General features: G+C 45.7%; 2 protein-coding genes across 5 annotated transcripts in view; one reads left to right on the top strand and one right to left on the bottom strand.

Annotated features, from left to right (window-relative positions):
• The window catches only part of RNF31 (ring finger protein 31), a 55,720-nt gene extending 51,354 nt beyond the window's left edge, over positions 1–4,366 (bottom strand). For 2 of the 3 annotated variants that reach the window (XM_068238157.1, XM_068238137.1), the window contains exons 1-2: positions 4,299–4,366; positions 740–925 (exon numbers count right to left, since the gene is read on the bottom strand). In XM_068238157.1, coding sequence (XP_068094258.1) covers positions 740–895 — 156 coding nt within the window. In that variant the 5' untranslated portion in view covers positions 896–925; positions 4,299–4,366. The other variant, XM_068238147.1, reaches the window with a different exon arrangement.
• On the top strand, positions 4,348–18,592 carry LOC137519268 (ornithine decarboxylase antizyme 3-like). 2 transcript variants are annotated; one of them, XM_068238180.1, is made up of 4 exons: positions 4,348–4,628; positions 13,534–13,703; positions 16,558–16,643; positions 18,402–18,592. In XM_068238180.1, the coding sequence occupies exons 2-4, from the start codon at positions 13,591–13,593 to the stop codon at positions 18,557–18,559; spliced, it is 357 nt and encodes a 118-aa protein (XP_068094281.1). In that variant the 5' UTR covers positions 4,348–4,628; positions 13,534–13,590; the 3' UTR covers positions 18,560–18,592. The 2 variants fall into 2 exon arrangements, with proteins under 2 accessions (XP_068094281.1, XP_068094271.1); XM_068238170.1 differs by having other exon boundaries at positions 4,349–4,782.
• The last annotated feature ends 371 nt before the right edge of the window (positions 18,593–18,963 follow it).

Here is an 18,963-nt window from a genome sequence, read left to right on the forward strand (position 1 = left end):
TATCGCATGTTGGCCTTGTGGCCCCGGCCAGTGAGAGAGGTCCGGGGCCCCTGGCCATAGTGCGAACCAATCGTGTGTTTTTACTTACAGCATGCTGTCAGAATAGGTGGAGAAGTGAGAGAAGAGTTAGCGAGGTGAAGAGGTCATCATTGGGGGAAAGCAGCTGGCTGTGCAGTGTAAAGAGTCTGACAGTGAGTGAGGAGAGGGGAGGCAGGAGAGCAGCAGTGTTTCATTTGACTTGCACAGTAGAAGAGAGGAAGTGGCACTGCTGTGCTGACTGGGGAGGAATGGAGGATGGCCGACTGGTTGAGGGCGAGCAGTTGTTTATCACAGCCAGCTAATGTGTTATTGTTTTGAGCTGCAGCATGTCATGTCTCAAGTTGTTGCATATGCTCCCTTGCTGACCAGGAACATTAAATTAAGCAGAGTAAATTGTTGGGTGCTGTGCGATCATTCCAAATCGGGAAGGGGAAGATGGGGGGGGGGGGCGCGTCCTCATAAGCTTGCCTCAGGCAGCAAAAAAGTCTAGAACCAGCCCTGGTGTCACGCCTCAGAATTATAAGCCCTCCCCAAAAATAAGCCCTAGCACATCTTTTGGGGGTAAAATTGATAGAAGACTTATTTTCGGGGGAAACACAGTAGCAGAACTTACATAGAAATATGTTAGTTATTAAAGGTGTGGTCGAGCTTGATAATAAAAAAAACAAAAAAACAAAAAAAACACAACTTTAAAATGTACCTGTGCTCCTTTTGGAAGAAGACTGTGCATATCCAGCCTACGATAACGATCTTTGAAAGGAATGTCTAACATCTTGTCCAGCAATTCAGTTGTGACTTTGTCTGGCTGATGAATTAAGGCAGTTTCCAAAACATCTCTGAGCTGCCCCGTTGCCATGGCTTTTTCTATGAAGCCACGACAGCAGGCCTAAAAAACACACAAAAATATTTTACTTTTGAAAGTGCATGCATCAAATGATTTCTGCTGCACATCTCTGACCTTAGGCTTTGTGCACACTAAATACATGGACAAAACCTTTGTATATGTACATTTTTCCACTGAATTGGCCTCCAGTGTAATGATGGCCAATGATATGCAAATAATTTGAAGTTGATGCAGGATTATGCACATTTTGTATGCAGATTCACGCAGTTTGAAAATAGACTATTCACATTTTACCTCAGCAGGATTTGAAAATGTGCTTGCGATTTGAAAAGTTATTGCTAATGTAATGCTATCCGTGTGATCCCACTTGAGGGATGTGATTTTCTAAAACCCCCAATAGCATTACATTAGCAAGAGCTTTACAAATCACGAGAGCTTAGAAAAGTGCTGCTAGTGGGTCCCAGGCCTTATAGGGAATGTAAACAGCACGCTTTTGAAGAAGACTTCAAGAACAATTTTGGCGTGCAATTCCGCCTGGTACCTGTCACTGTAGAGAATGAGCATGAAAATGTGTACAAAAAAAAAAAAGCACAATGGGTTTGTGATTTTGCATGTATTTCACAGCACACACAGGGGTTTGATTCACTATACAGCGATTTTTGTACGAAATCCACATCCCGGTAAGTATTAGACTAAGGAGTCAGAGTCATTTTGGGTACCTGGAGTTGGAGTCAGTGGTTTCATAAACTGAGGAGTCGGAGTTGGATGATCTTTGTACCGACTCCACAGCCCTGCTTTTCCAGTATGTCTGTTTGGCAACAACCAGTCTATACACATTGGGGGATGCCACCAATCTAGTTTAGGGGACCCAGCAGCATACCTCATAGGGTACAGTTCTCCAATCACAATACCCTCTACAGCAGAGAAGCATTATGATTGGCCTATTAGTACAACCTATCTGAAACCTAGCAGTACTTATATATGTGGTTTTTTTTCTGAGATAGTATGGCTGACAGCTCCACTTTAATCCATGCCATGCACTGATGACAAAACAGTCTGTATGCGTGTTGGATTAGTTTGGCTCTGTAATATTAACAAGCTGACACATTATTGCATTCCGTGGTTCTGGAGGTGTTTTTATTATCAGGGATAACAAAGATGATTTGAATATTCTGCAGTGATGCATTATGGGACACCTCATATACTCACTCCAAGCTAAATAATCACAAATACCTTCTGTTTTAAAGAATAATGGAGCTGAAATAACCTAGAGAAACAGGGGGGAGGGAAGCAGGCATATACTGCGACCTGATATCATTCCTATCGCTCATCCATTCTCCTTTCTGTCCCCGCTTCCTACCTAAATCTCCCTCCAGCAATGCCTAAATGCCTGCTCCCTTCCATCCCCCCCCCTTTCTCCAGGTTATTTTGGTTCTGATATATTTTAAAGGACAATGCCAAGCACACAAATAAATATGCTGTGCTCCTTTTTTTCATTCTCTGCCTGAAAGAGTTAAACTTCAGGTATGCATGTGACAGTTTCTGTCTGGGTCGGGACTGTGTCAGACTAGGTCAGACTGTAGCATAAACCTCACTGATAACTACTTACATCCATAAACCACTTTTCTGTCAGTTAATGACTTCTGAGAGCAGAAAAGTGATAAAAAGGGTCAATAATTAATAGATTTGAGTTCTAGCATACTTTAACCTCCTTGGCGGTTCGGGGTAAGCCGCGCAGGTGGTTTTCTCCGGCCCTGCTGGGCCGATTTGTTTAATTTTTTTTTTATGCTGGACGCAGCTAGCACTTTGCTAGCTGCGTCAGCACACCGATCGCCGCCGCCCTGCGCTCGATCGCCGGTATCCGTCGCGCCGCGCCCCCCCCCCAGACCCCGCGCGCTGCCTGGCCAATCAGTGCCAGGCATCGCTGAGGGGTGGTTCGGGACTCCCAATGACGTCCCGACGCCGGTGACGTCATCCCGCCCCGTCGCCATGGCGACGGGGGAAGCCCTCCAGGAAATCCCTTTTGAACGGGATTTCCTGATCGGAGATCGCCGAATGCGATCGAAGCGGGCGGGGGGATGCCGCTGAGCAGCGGCTATCATGTAGCGAGCCCTGGGCTCACTACATGATATAAGAAATTTAAAAAAAAAAACTGCTGCGCTCCCTCCTGGCAGAATTTTTTATACCGCCAGGGGGGTTAAAGGGGTTCTGTGGTATTGTAAAAATCAAACAAGCTGACACTTACCTGGGGCTTCGATCGGCCCCCTGCAGCTGTCATGTCCCACGCCGTCCTCCTCCGATCATCCGTTCCCCGCCGCCGGTCCATGTCTAATATTCGTCTAAACAAACGAATAATGCTCGCTCCCACGCCTGTCATTGGGAGCTTACTGCGCAAACCAAACTTTTTTTGTACTGCGTCTGCGCAGTAAGCTCCCAATGACACGCGTGGCCATAGACGCGCAGCTGCAGTGTAATCACTCGCGTGATTACACCAGGACTGGTGGCGGGGACCGGCGCATCAGAAGAGGACGGCGTGGGACATTACCGCTGCAGGGGGCTGATGGAAGCCCCAGGTAAGTTTCAGCTTCTTTCAATTTTCAAATACCACAGAACCCCTTTAATGAAAGGGTCATTGAGCAGAGACAATGAAACAGTAAAAACATAATAAACTGAATTTAAACAGAAAATAAAACTATGAGATATCTAAAAAAAAAAAAAATAGTAATTTTAATAGGAGTATAGATACTATTGTTTTTCTCATTAGTTTATTTTCACCTGGGATGTCCTTCAAGAAGGCAAACTTTTGTTTTGCATATAGCATTTTAATAAGAAGGCCCTTACACACTCCTAGGAGTTCTGGTTCATCATGAGCTTGCTGGGCTCTCTGTAGCTCTGAACTGTCACCCAATAGGATTGTCAATGGTCATTTGAATCAACATTCATTGTTTATTCAGGCCTTTAAAAACAAGAACTGCTTATGAGACTATGATAGGTTCCGGGAGATGGTTATTATCACTTTCATTTTTAAATGTAAAGCAGAGGTGAATAACACCATACAGGAAGCAAACTAAGTGGGCATTACAGACCCAAATCTCAAGTAAACACATGACTATTGCCACAGCACATTGTTTAAGTTTACCACAACATAAAAACTGACAGCCTGTTTGTAATACACACAAGACACAGTGTTTTCCAACTGCTGTTGGGCAGGCAGTACCTAGGCAGTGATGATCAATGGCCGCAAGGACATGATGGGACTTGTAGTCCCACAAATCCCGAGAACACTGGTCTCCGATGGAGAACATATTTTCAGCAGCTTCCCTGAGCTATGCACAGATTGCCACCCATAGTTCCCTACCAAAACCCACCTCCCAACACCGTATACGTCCCGTACTGTGGGCGACCTCAGACCTACCTGCACTCTCCCTCCCTACTTCCTTCTCCTTTCCGAGAACTACTAGCAGCATAACTTGTCAGCTACTCAGCTGAGGAAGGGCGACACCTGGTGGCCGGAGGAATTAGTGCAGCCATCCTACGCCAAGTTGAATAGTTTCAACTGCATTCATTTTATGTCTGTTGCTGTTATATTGTGTCAAGCATTACATTTGTATAATAACATACTAATTATTTTATTATATGGCATCATTTTCTTTGGCTTCAGAGATAGTCTCTCAGTTGCCATACGCGTCATAACTGCCGAGGTTTACCAGCATTCACAACACGGTCAGCACCTAGTGGTCTCTAGGTGAGAGAGACCACCGTCTCTGGTTTTCTGTACGTAATGTTACCTGTCGTACCAATAGTCTCCTACTGCCAGTGCTGCCAGTGGCATTCCTGAGTTGAGGCGTCACCAACTGAGAGCAAAAAAGGGGCAGTCACTTCTTAGACAACTGCATTCAGTAAGTATAGTACTGCCATAGCTCCCAACTGTCCCTCTTCTGGAGGGACAGTCCCTCTTTGGGAGCCCTGTCCCTCTCTCCTCCTCATTTGTCCCACTTTCAGGACTTTGTCCCTCTTTGTATGTAAATATATATATTTCTCTACTAAAAAAAATGTTTGATTGACTCTAAACTTTATCCCCATCCTTTAACTTGATATATTTCTAATTTTAAACTGTTAATATGGAGGAAAATGAACCAGAAAGGACCAGTGTAGAATGATAAAACCCATATTTTTCTTATGAAATCTTTATGGTATGCGTGACTAGGGGGTGTGATGGGGACATGGTCAAGGGTGTAGCTTAAGTGTCCCTCTTTCTCATCTCAAAAAGTTGGGAGATATGTAGTGCTATAGTACTATATACTGTAGTGTACTAATAGTATAGTGTATAGTACTATAATAATAATACCCAGTACATAATGGTAGCTTCTCTGGAACTAAGGGTACACATATCCAATTTTAAATTGTCAATGTTTGGCTAATTTTACCACCACCATGTAGTATGAGAGGTTACCTACATAATCTGATTATATTATTTAAAGGGAAGGTTTAGGGAGGGGATTAAAAAAATAAAAATAAATTTCCACTTACCTGGGGCTTCCTCCAGCCCGTGGCAGGCAGGAGGTGCCCTCGCCGCCGCTCCGCAGGCTCCCGGTGGTCTCCGGTGCCCGACCCGACCTGGCCAGGCCGGCTGCCAGGTCGGGCTCTTCTGCGCTCCATTTCCTGGCACTTCTGCGTCCCACGCCGGCGCGCTGACGTCATTGGACGTCCGCCGGGCTGTACTGCGCAGGCGCAGTACAGCCCGGCGGACGTCCGATGACGTCAGCGCGCCGGCGTGGGACGCAGAAGTGCCAGGAAATGGAGCGCAGAAGAGCCCGACCTGGCAGCCGGCCTGGCCAGGTCGGGTCGGGCACCAGAGACCACCGGGAGCCTGCGGAGCGGCGGCGAGGGCACCTCCTGCCTGCCACGGGCTGGAGGAAGCTCCAGGTAAGTGGAAATTTATTTTTATTTTTTTAATCCCCTCCCTGAACCTTCCCTTTAAAGTACCCCGGAACTGTGTTAAAAGTGTGAAATAAAGCCCATGGTGGGCTAGATTACATTTCACTCGGTGTGCTGCTGCTGCTGCTCATTGTCACTGGGGTCCCCTCCGTCCCTGGTCCTCTCTGTCCCCACTCCTCTGCACCCACCCGGGAAGTTCCTCTGAGCAGTGCAGAGCAATTAATGAACTGTGCAAACGTGAGTTCAGGCCTGTGCAGTGAAAGAAAGCGATTGTAAATGGTGCAGAAACTGATGTAATGGATCAGTGAGCCCTTCACAATGCTGTGACATATGTCAGAGCTATGCAAACGTGTTGTAATTATAGTTTACTAGCTAATTGCCCGGCGTTGCCCGGGTATGTATTTGGCTGGTGTTGGCTCCGCCTATTTTTTCTTACCCTAACACACAATTACTCACTGACCAAGTTTGTGAGCTTTGCGGTCTTTGGTATCAATAATCTGCACTGAAATGAAACAAATCTGATTGGCTGTGTGTGGCTCCACCCCCTTTTCTGAATTTGAACCCCAGTCACCCAATAACCAACTGTACCAGGTTTGAGGCCTGTGCCATTAACAGTTCAAGAATGGTAGCAATTAAATATTCCCCTTGAAAAGCAACAGGTGAAGTTTGATTCACTTTTGTAGGCTCCACCCACTTTTCTGAATATTAATCCCAGTCACCCAGCGACCAACTGTGCAAAGTTTAAAAACCCTGCCATTAACAGAATGGCTGCAGTTTACATTTTCCCAGTGACATTTGTATTTGTCTCCACCCACTTATGACCCGACATTGCCCGGGTATGTATTTGACTGGTGTTGGCTCCGCCCACTTTCTAACCCTAACACACAAACACTCAATGACCAAGTTTGTGAGCTTTGGGGTCCTTGGCATCAATCATTTGTATATTCCCATAGAAATTAAACAAATCAGATAGGCTGTTTGTGGCTCCACCCCTCTCCAGCATCTGAACCCCAGTCACCCAATGACCAACTGTAGCAGGTTTGAGGCATCTGCTATTAACAGTGTAAAAATGGCAGCAATTTAAATATTTGAAAATCAACAGGTGAATTTTGATTGGCTACTATAGGCTCCACCCACTTCCCTGAATATTAATCTCAGTCACTCAGTGACCATCTGGGAAAAGATTGGGAACCCTGAAATAAACAGTGTAAGAAGGGCTGCAGTTTACACTTTCCCAGTGAAATTTGTTTTTGGCTCCGCCCACTTTTTGTAACCTGGACACAAAGTCACTACTCAATGCCCAAGTTTGTGAGTTTTGGGGTCCTTGGCATCAATAATTTGTATTTTCCCATGAAATGAAACAAATCTGATTCACTGTTTGTGGCTCTGTCCCCTTTTCTGAATTTGAACCTCAGTGACCCAATGACCAACTGTACCAGGTTTGAGGCTTGTGCCATTAACAGTGCAAGAATGGCAGCAATTTTAATATTCTCCTTGAAAAGTGACATGTGAATTTTGAGTGGCATTTTTAGGCTCCACCCACTTTTCTGAATATTAATCCCAGTCACCCAGTAACCAGCTATGATATGTTTGAGAACCCTGCCATTAACAGTGAAGAAGGGCTGCAGTTTACAATTTCCCAGAAAAATCTGTTTTTAACTCCACCCACTTTTTGTAACCTTGACACAGTCACTACTCAATGACCAAGTGTGTGAGCTTTTGGGTTCCTGGCATCAAAATTGTGCTAATTGAAGCAGTTTATCCAGCAAAGAAATCTGGCTGTTTTTGGCTCTGCCTCTTCACTGAATTGGAACCCCAAACACTTAGGGCTCTTTCACATTAGGGAAGACTTTCTGCGTTAACGCAAACGGAAGCCGTTTGCGTTAACCAAGGTAAGATGAAAGTCCATAGACTTTCATTTTACCTTTCACACTCGACGCTGCGTTTCGATGCGTTGCGGTTCCGACGCACCCGGGCGCAGTTTTTCCTCCAACGCACCCGCGAGCCGGCGGTTTCCGTCGGGTTTGATTACCAGCTACCGCCGCTGATTGCGTCGCACCGCAGATACCCGACGACACGCCGCAGGCAGACAACGCGTGCAGGAGAACGGCTCCTGTTCGCGTTGTCTGATGTGAAAGAGCCCTTAACGACTGACTGTAGCAGGTTTGAGGGTTGCTATTAACAGTGTGGGAATGGCTGCAGTTTCAATATTCCCCTTGAAAATCAATAGGTGAATTTTGAAAAAGAGAAGAACCGAGAGCCCGATATGGTGTAGTATGTCAAGATAATTGGATTATTAGAAAGAGTATGAATTGTATACTCACAAACCAGGGTTACCTCCAGGTAACCACTGTATAGGCAGGTGAGGAGATTAGCCTGTCCCCACTCAGGATTAAGAAGTCGCTCTCTGTAGGCTTGAAAAACAAGAAGGGGTATCCCCCTCCACCAAAGGTGGATACAATCAGTATTATGATAGAGAACAGAGGCGCCAAAAGGATAAAAACAATATTTAAAAGTTTTAAAATTATTGCTTAGGAGGCAGTGGTGGACTCACCTCTCCCACAAGCAGACACAACAACTGTGTATTCACAAAAGGGAAATTTATTGGTATACTCCAAATAGGATCGCAACGCGTTTCACAGGTCAAACCCGCTTCAATTGCCTGATGAAGCGGGTTTGACCTGCGAAACGCGTTGCGATCCTATTTGGAGTATACCAATAAATTTCCCTTTTGTGAATACACAGTTGTTGTGTCTGCTTGTGGGAGGTGAGTCCACCACTGCCTCCTAAGCAATAATTTTAAAACTTTTAAATATTGTTTTTATCCTTTTGGCGCCTCTGTTCTCTATCATAATAGGTGAATTTTGATTGGCTCTTGTAGGCTCCGCCTACTTTTCGATTATTAATCCTAGTCACCCAGTGACCAACTGTGTGAAGTTTGAGAACCCTGCCATTAACAGTGTAAGAAAAGCTGCAGTTTACATTTCCCCATGTAAAAAGTTAGTTGTTTTTGGCTCCGCCCACTATTTCTAATCTTGACATACAGTCACTTAATGACCAAGTTTATGAGCTTTGGGGTCTTTGGCATCAATAAGTTGCATTTTACTATTGAAATTAAACAAATCTGATTGGCTGTTTTTGGCCCGCTCCCTTCAGAATTTAAACCCCAGTCTCCCAGTGACTGACTGTTGCAGATGTTAGGCCTCTGCCATTAAGACTGCATGAATGGCAGCAATGTAAATATTCCCCTTGAAAATCAAAAGGTGAATTTTGATTGGCTGCTGTAGGCTCCACCCACGTTTCTGAATATTAGTCCCAGTCACCCAGTGGCTAACTGTGTCACGTTTGAAAACCCTGCCAATAACAGAATGGCTGAAATCAATCTAACAAATCTGATTGGCTGTTTGTGGCTCCACCCTTTTAGTGAATTTGGACCCCAGTCACCCAGTGACTGACTGTATCAGGTTTGAGGCCTCTGCCACTAACAGTGTAAGAGTGGTAGCAATGTGAATATTCCCCTTGAAAATCAATAGGTACGTTTTGATTGGCTGTTGTAGGCTCCACCCACATTTCTGAATATTCATCCCAGTCACCCAGTGGCCAATTGTGTAAAGTTTGGGAACCCTTCAATGTAAAAAATGAAGTTGTTGGCACCGCCCACTTTTTCTAACCTTGACATACAGTCACTCAATTATCAAGTTTATCAGCTTTGGGGTCTTTGGTATCAATACTTTGTATATTCCCATTGAAAAATAAACAAATCTGGCTGTTTGTGGCTCCGCCCCCTTCCTGAATTTGGACCCAAGTCACCCAGTGACCAACTGTACCAGGTTTGAGGCATCTGCTTTTACCAGTATAAGAGAATGGTAGCAGATGAAATATTCCCTTTGAAAATCAAAAGGTGAATTTTTATTGGTTGTTGTAGGCTCCGCCCACCTTCCAAAATCTTAATCTGTCACCCAATGACCAACTATGCAAAGTTTGAGAACCCTACCATTAACGGCGTAAGAATGGCTGCAGTTTATATTCTCCCAGTAAAAGTTGTTTTGGCTCCGCCCACTTTTTGTAACCTGGACACACAGTCACTTAATGACCAAGTTTGTGAGCTGTCAGGTTCATGACATCAAATTTGTGTGAATGGAAGCAGTTTATCCACCAAGGAAATCTGATTGGCTGTATGTGGCCACGCCCCTTTAGTGAATTTGGACCCCAGTCACCCAATGACTGTAGCAAGTTTGAAGCTTCTGCCATTAAAAGTGTAAGAATAGCAGCAGTTTAAATATTCCCCTTGAAAATCAATAGGTGAATTTTGATTGGCTGTTGTAGGCTCCACCCACTTTCCTGAATATTAATCCCAGTCACCCAGTGACCAAGGGTGCCAAGTTTGAAAACCCTGCGAGTCTAAGAATGGCTGCAGTTGAGATTTTCCCATTTAAAATGAATGGCTGAAATTTGATTGGCTGTTTTATGGTCCGCCCACTTTTCCTGGATTTGTAACCTCGGTCACCAAGTGACCAACTGTGCCAAGTGTGGGGACTCTGGCTTGAATACTGCAAGAATGGCAGCCTTTTCCATTTTTTCCATTGACTTGAATGGGTGGAATCTGATTTGCTGTTTGTAGCTCCGCCCAGGTGTGCAGGGGGGACGCGAGACCCCCAGAACATATCATCCCAGGTAGTAAGGGATCTGCATACCAAGTTTCGTTCAAATCAAGGTAATATTTTGTAAATTAACAGTAGCACAGTGGTGTACCTACCATAATGCTGCAGGTGCTCACAGCACCGGGTGTAGCCATGGCTAGGGGTGCCGCTGTGGTACTCAATCACTGTGTTCTTCCACCTGGGACCTTTTTTCATAGTTTGGGCAATATTTGGGAAAATAGCAGCAGGCAGTGCAGGGGACTGTACTACTTCCTGCTCTAGATGTAGCATCCCCCCCCCCCTTCCTGTCCCTGTGGGCCATGTGTTTCCTTGCTCTCTACACACAGCCTGCAGTGAGTGAATGTGCAGAGTAGCAGGGTGAGTAGAAAAAATGATTGCTCTGCTGCAGCTGGGACATTAGCGGGCAGAGGTGGCAGGATGTGTTTAGTGCTTCAGAAGTTACCTGTCATTAGTAGCAATGTGCACTGACTGCTGCAATAACAAAGTGCCCTAGACTATTGATTATTTATGCTGATCAGCATAATTAATCAATAATGCAGGGCAGTCTACTGTTGCAGAAGCCAGTGATACAGGTGCTGACAGCCGACTTCTGTAGTGAGCAGAGAAGCAAGCTTCAGGCAATATAGATTAGCTTGATTGCAGGTAATCTTATCTCATTTCCCAGCTCCCCCTCCCACCCCCTTGTCTTCCCCCATAACCCTTTCCCCTTTTCAGATTTTAATAGCATGTCCCTGCCAAACAGCACTAGTGATGTCTTCAGTCCTGATGAGAGACCTTCCTGCCATTTCTCCTCTCCCAGCAGGCTCTGTCTTGTGCCTCTACCTCTTTATCCCCCTCTTCTCCTATGTATCCCCTTCTTTCGTATGTCCCCTTTTTCTGACTGTCCTCAGAGGAGCTCACAATCTAATCATACCATTAACAACAAGATGGCGCCGGACTCGGACGCCAGGGCTCCGGCCTTTTCTGCTTTTTTAAGGCACTATCTTTGCCTACACTCACCTCTGAGCTCCGCTCTTGCTGAGGTGGGAGGCGAGGGACATGGGCATGGCTGATCCTGCTGCGAACCGGTCACGGATCGCAGCCTGCGGGTCGGCGTGAGGACAAGGACCACGTGCAGGCATGGGAGAGGCGGCACGAAACCTCGCTGATTGGCCGCCGCCACCTCCGGATCACCCGCGCTGACTCCACCAGGCACCGCAGCTTGTCACCCAGAACGGCTCCCAGCATCACCCAGGATGGCTCTACTAGGTGGTTCCAGCGTCCACAGCCGTCCCCTGAAGCCGCTGCCATGGAGACCAGGAAGCCGCCGCTATGGACGGGGACCACGTGCAGGCATGGGAGAGGCGGCACGGAACCTCGCTGATCGGCCGCCGCCACCTCCGGATCACCCGCGCTGACTCCACCAGGCACCGCAGCTTGTCACCCAGAACAGCTCCCAGCATCATCCAGGACGGCTCCACTGGTTGGTTCCAGCGTCCACAGCCGTCCCCTGAAGCCGCTGCCATGGAGACCAGGAAGCCGCCGCTATGGAGACCAGGACACTAGGAGGGAACGCACAGCTGTTCCCCCACCGCTCACAGCCAGCCAGCAAGCGCTGCCGGAGGATCCAGGCCGCTGCACAGAGGTGGGTCACAGCTGGTCCTCCGCTGCTGCCCCCAGCCCCCTCACTGCATGTGGGAGAAGCCAGGGCAGGCCTCATCCACCAAGGCCGGAGTATCCTTTTTGTCCACATGGCAGCCCTGGATCCCCATGGGCCCTGGAGAGCTTGGTTCTCTCTACAGTCCTGGCTCTGGGTTTCAGCTGCCGGGAGCACGAGGTCCCCTCTGCCTGTAACCACCATCCATATGGATTTTTGGCCCAGTTCCCCATTGCAGCTCTCTCTGTCCTCTGGGCAGGCTGAACTTGCTGGCGACCTCTGGGCCCCCTCGGCTGCCATTACCTGCTCCACCTACGCTGTTCCCTGCTCCACCAAATCGGCCCCGGCTGCATGGCCCTTTGCAACCATCAGCTTCATGGCAGGGCCCGTGCACCCACCAGCTCCATCCCACACCACTGCGGCATAGACAGCCAAACGGGACGCTATCCAGTCACACCGCACTGCCCAAGGGGCCCCACTCCCACTCTCACTTTCATTGTTCTTCTTCCTTATTCTCTCTCTAGCTATCCCTTCTCTCTTTCTCTCTTTCTCTCTCTTTCACTACCCTCTCTACTTTCGTGGACAATTGGTAGCACCTGTCTAGTTGGGAGCGTGTCGCTGTGTAGCGTCCAGTGCCGAAAATGGCAGCGCTCGTATCAGCTCTCAGGCTGCTCCTCCAGTCCCACTCTTTTCTGTTCCTGCTATCAGTGTATGTCTGCTATGTTTGTATTCGCTAATTGTACGTGTATGCTGCAATGCTCTGTTTGAATTACGTTAACTGTACGTGTATGCTGTAATGCTCTCTGTTTTGCTTTTGTTTTTGCTTCTACTGTTTATACGTATGTACCATGCTTAACTGTATATGACCCACTGCTTAAATGTACGCACAAACTGTAATGTTGTCCAATGTATGCTTGTCCCACGTCTACGTATGTACCATGCTTAACCATGCTATTTTCTTGTTTTCATCAACGACCCTGTATCCGCCAAAACCAATTCCGGGTACAATCCACCGTTGTACTTGGCGAAATAAATTCTGATTCTGATAGTCATAGTCTAATGTCCTACCATAATATTATCGTGTATTGATATAGCACTGACATCTTCTGCAACACTGTATGGAGTACAGAGTTTCATAACGGTTAGTTCCGTCCACATGCTGACGACTCATTTTCCCCCAAAATCCCCCTAAATTTGCAGCAACACGCTCAGCGCCCCAACCCGTCAACCCACCCATCAAAAAAAAAAAAATTGGTTGTTTTTTTGGGGAGGTGGTGGGAGGGGGGGGGGGGGTGTCTGTAAATAATCAGCACCGGGTGTCAAATTCCCTAGGTACGCTTCTGCAATAGCAAGAAGTTAATGTGCACTTGTGCAGTAGTCCTTATTTATTTGTTTCATTTCATGTTTCTCTGCAGGCTGGAAGTCTAAGAGTCCTTGCAGACTGCCTCTCATTTGCCTCCCCAACGTTGGTGATGTTCCAGTTCAGGCATGGATCTAAGACACTAAATTGGAATGGACTGTTGGCCAATCAGCGACTGCTATTAGATTCTGCAGCCAATATTCTGAGCTGTGGAGATCGGGAGAGGTGAGGCCTTATAGAACACCAACACACTGTATATATCTTAACATCTTTGTAACAAGCTGTCTACACAATCTTACACTGCGATTGTGTTTCTAACAAATGTATTGAATGGTATGTAAATTAGGAGATCTTTAATTCAGAAACTAAGAAATAATTGACTGAAATAAGTGATGGCAGTGTGTAAAACTGAATACCGCTGGGATGATGGCTGGCCAAGACGTTGAGTGGAATCAAGGGTGGCTGTACTCATGCCGTCTCGCCAAGTTTTATCTGGCGTGTGTACGAGGCTTGACTGGCTGTAGTATATAAACATCTTGTTGAGTAATAATGGGCAAAATTAACCAAATATTAGAAAGATTGCCGGACACAGGCAGCACACGGCAATTTATGTACACTGACTACATAGTGTATATTGCACAATAAGCAAAATCCACATTACTATTATTTAGTATTTATTTAGCGCTGACATCTTCAGTAGCGATATACAGAATATTTTGTCTTACCACTTAACTGCCCCTTAGAGGGGCTCACAATCTAATCCCTACCATAGTCATATGTCTATATTGTGTAGTGTATGTATTGTAGTTTAGGGCCAATTATGGGGCTGAGACACACCAGAAAAGCTCCCAAAACGCTAGAGGTTTTAAAAGCTCTTCCCAATGTAATGCCATGGGTTGTTTTTTTACAAAACCTCATCGCTCCAGTGTGCATAGACACATAGGATATCATTAGCAGGAGGTTTCAAAAACTCAAAACGCTCAGAAAAACTCCTCTGGTGTGCACCAGGCCTTAGAGGGTAACCAATTAACTTATCTGTATGTTTTTGGAATGTGGAAGGAAACTGGAGTACCCAGAGAATACCCACCTAGACATGGGGAGAGCTGCAAGGCAAGAGTTCTAACCACTGCGTCACAGTGCAACCATTGCTGGGGTAATGCACGCTTCACAAGTAGCATAGTGTGCATTACTCTAGCAACGCAAGCATTACCCAGGTAAGGCGGGTTGGCTAATTGTGCAACACGCTATGTAGTTGGTGCAAGTAACAGTAAAATTGCTATGTGCTGCCTGATTTCCACAGTGTCAGAGGTGCAAGTAGGGGATGGGGAACAGTTTGTTAATGATTACTACTATTTTAAGCATCTATAGAAGTGATTATTACCAGCACAGGACCAATAAAGAGCTAATATTGAGCTTGAGGGAGGGCCCCTTGGGGCCCCTATGACCCAAGGGCCCCTGATGTGGTCGCTACCTCTGCAACCCCTATTGCTACGCCGCTGCTACTACTCAAGTACTGTATGCTGACTTGGCAATATATATTGATAATATTTGCCTATATGCACGGCATGCCTTTCTTGCCCCGCTAAGATTTTATTAGACGAGACTGTTCTCCTGGGATTTCAGGGATGCCTTTTAGCTTCATCTAATCAGTCACATAAAGCTGGGTACACACATACAATGAATGCAGCCCAGGGAGGGCTGTGGAGTCGGTACAAAAATCATCCAACTCCAACTCCTTAGTTTATGAAACCACCGACTCTGACTCCAGGTACCCAAAATGGCTCCGATTCCGACTCCTCGACTCTGACTCCTTTGTAGTCTAATACTTACCAGGGCTGTGGATTTGGTACAAAAATCATCTGACTCCTCAGTTTATGAAACCTCCAACTCCGACTCCAGGTACCCAAAATTGCTCCGACTCCTTGACTCCAACTCTGAATCCACAGCCCTGAGCCCAGGAGGGATTGGGTGACAGTACGGGCCTACTTTATGTAGACTTGTTGCTAGCCTGTATGCTCTATTGGTATGGAGGGGGAGGAGGGCTGACATTGCGGCACACAACAGAGTAGGCAGAGGACAATGCCCTAGTCCAGTGCCTGGCTGAATCTGCCTGGCAGATCAACTGTCAACACATAAAGGAGGGGTTTGGGTGGCCACTGTTACATGCTTGATTACCAACCGGCTTGGCCTAGAACTGTCATAGATGTGTACGAAGCTTAAAGTGGGATTGTTATCATAAAAATCAAATTTCAACGGCAACTGGTCTGAGTGTATTAAGTAATAAAAATGCTAATCCTGCATTCAAAACTTTCAAAACTTTTTCTGCTGTTATGATTTGGAGTTATCACATACTTAAGGAGCACTGGCCCTTTAGTAGTCAGTGCCAAACAGTTGCATGCTGGGGGTTCTTTTTATCTATAATATATTCCTCCTCTTCCGTTTATTTCCCTGTCTAGCTGCTTATCTGAAACACAATCCCCTGTTCACTTGTGTTTACAAGCGAGGCTGAGGTGACTCAGAGATTGGAGGAGAAAAGAAAGAAAAGTAAAGGGCAGAAATTACATCAGGATTTAGCCTAAACTGTGGGAAAAAGACATGGCCCCCACCAGGAACAGAATTATCTTCATTTACTATATAACATTCACTGAAATGTGGACAGTACAATACATGTGTTATGTAAGTAGATCAAGTATTTATCTACTTACAGTATATATGTGTTTTTCCCCCTGGCATAGTATGGCTAATCCTACTGCTTTAAGGTATAGCAGAGTGTTAATCATTGGGATCTTGCCACATGAAGGATGAGGAGAGAAGTGCTAGACTAGATGGGCAACCCTGAAGAAGGAGCCCAGTTGCAGCCTCTTTGACTCCTGTTCCTATAACACTGCTTAAGATGATCATATTAACGTTCAAGTAGAGATAAGTATTAGATTTAATTGTTGTCATCTTCCTCATGAACTGATCCAGCCAAACGGCACAGCATGATTGACTGAATCGCAAGCGTACATGGGTTATCCACCTTTTAGCAGCTATTTATAACACTGAACTCATTAGATAATGTTATTTTTCTCTTTCACAGCTTGGTGGCTTTGATGAATTTTATAGAACTGAAGATGGATGTGATCTGGGTGCTTCTAAGTGTTCGCAGAGAACAGGAGAACAAAGGTAACCGGGAATCCCTTATTATTGATGAAGACTCCAATCTGCTAGAGATAGTGATGGGGTACTGAGTCTTGTATTGGTGGTCTAAAGGTGTCCAACAACGATACAATCTTAATTGTACAAGCTTACTAAACTTCTGTAGTAGGTATGACATCCACATACTTGTAGTAAAGTATTATTGGGCCTACCTAACCAGCCCAAAATTGCATGATCATTTATCTTGTACCGTTTGTTTGTATCATTGTATGTATTCATTGTTCATCACTGCGTAATATGTTGGTGCTTTATAAACACAATAAATAATAATATAGGCAGCCAGGGAGCCCGCCCAGTATACGTAGCCAGAGGTATCCCCCAGTATAAGTAGTCAGAGAGCCTTTCCAGTATAGGTAGCCAGAGGTACCCCTCAGTATATGTAGCCAGAGAGCCTATCCAGTATAGGTAGCCACAGATACCCCCAAGTATATGTAACCAGAGAGCCTTTCCAGTATAGGTAGCCAGAGGTACCCCCCAGTATATGTAGCCAGAGAGCTTTTCCAGTATAGGTAGCCAGAGATACCCCCAAGTATATGTAACCAGAGAGCCTTTCCAGTATAGGTAGCCAGAGGTACCCCCCAGTATATGTAGCCATAGAGCCTTTCCAGTATAGGAAGCCAGAGAGCGGATCAGGTAAATATGGCGCACAAGCAGCTATGTAAAAATGATCCTGCTATAGGCGGCAATAGTAAAAAAAAATAGCTGTGATAAGTGGCAATGAACTGTAATTATTGCGCCCAATAAATAGCGATTTATCAGGCGCCATAGTTATCGTTCATTGGCACTATTCACGGCTTTTACTATTGCTGCCTGTGGCGGAAGTGGGGTAGTTTACGGGGTTAAGGTTAAGCACGGGGTGAGGGTAAGGTTAGGCATGGGGTAATTACGTTTAGGCACGGAGGGGGGCTACATTTAGGCACAGGAGGGGGAGATTGGTTAAAGGATACATCCAAGCTAATAAAAAAAAGATCCACTTACCTGGGGCTTCCTCCAGCCCATGGCAGCTGTCCTAAATACCGTCCTAATGACGTCGGAGAGACCACGTGACCCGCGCGGTGGAGCGCAGAAGAAGCCGACCCGGAACCTGACCTGGCGAAGACCGGGAGCCACTGGAGCTGCGGCGAGGGCACAGGACGGCTGCCACAGGCTGGAGGAAGCCCAGGTAAGTGGAGCTTTCTTTTTTTTATTAGCTTGGATCACTTCTTTAAAGATAGTCAGCACATTTTACTATAGGAATTATTAGAATATCGGTAATTTTACTGATATTCTACTACCGGCATTCTCTGATGCAATTTTTATCATGCACCATTTTTAAAGGTATGCGCCAGAGAGCCCCCCCTAATATAGGTAGCCAGATTAGCCCCCCAGTGTAATAGTATCTGGTTTGGTGTTGTTTTGGACTAATGTTTACTCTACTGAAAAATTGCTAATAGTATTAGTCTCAAAGATCTAAACATAATCTACAATAATATGCTCATAAAGCAGTCTAGTATATACAGAGTAAATGCTGCGCTATGATATACAGTGGTAAATAGTGTGGGACAAGTAGGGTTACCAGCACAGATAGAAATGAGGCTCTCTGAGCTGCTTGTAAATTAGATTTTTTTTTTTACATTTTACCTCCAAGAAATGCAGACTACAAATTATTATTTTTTATAAAGAAGATGGTGTACCCCTCCAAGGTCCCCTGTATCTTGATTACTCAAACTTTGTTCTCTTCCATAGGGCAACTGCTGCGAACTTTCTCATACATCGGCTTTGAGATCATAAGGCCTGGCCAGGCCATTCTACCTTCATGCAGAGATCACATCTTCCTGGCATACGCCATTGACAGACCAGGCCCAGACCTAGAGATTGCCCATCAAAGTAATGATAAACCGTAGCTGTTACCTCAATAAAACATCAAGGCACATTAATCAGCACAGCCAGCTGCTAATGACTTTTATTTAACATCGAAACAATAAGGAAGGATAAAGTATATACGTTACAGCCAAAGCCAGAAGTCAGCCAAAGTAGGAACTGGTCGGGCATTTCTCAAATGGCAAATTTAGATGTAACATCACCGGCTAAAGTCCAACATTGGCCGGCCAGTGTGCCAAATGGCTTTCCTGCTATTCTACTCTTTGCCTGATGTTGTGTCACTTTCTTGGACATGACAGAATTTGGAGAGGTGGGAAGGTTAGGGTTAGGCAAAGGAAAGGGGGAAGGTTAGTGATAAGCATAGAAAAGTGGAGGTTAATTTTAAGCAGAGGAAAGGGGATATTAGTGTTAGGCAATAGAGAGGTGA

Source organism: Hyperolius riggenbachi, chromosome 1, assembly GCF_040937935.1.
Source record: "Hyperolius riggenbachi isolate aHypRig1 chromosome 1, aHypRig1.pri, whole genome shotgun sequence".
NCBI lineage: Eukaryota > Metazoa > Chordata > Amphibia > Anura > Hyperoliidae > Hyperolius > Hyperolius riggenbachi.

Bases quoted from the DNA above. Each gene is read 5' to 3' on its own strand.
- LOC137519268 (XM_068238180.1), top strand. From the start codon at position 13,591: ATGTTCCAGTTCAGGCATGGATCTAAGACACTAAATTGGAATGGACTG. The intron at 13,704-16,557 runs GTGAGGCCTTAT...TCTCTTTCACAG, and splicing joins AGCTGTGGAGATCGGGAGAG to CTTGGTGGCTTTGATGAATT. The intron at 16,644-18,401 runs GTAACCGGGAAT...TCTCTTCCATAG, and splicing joins CAGAGAACAGGAGAACAAAG to GGCAACTGCTGCGAACTTTC.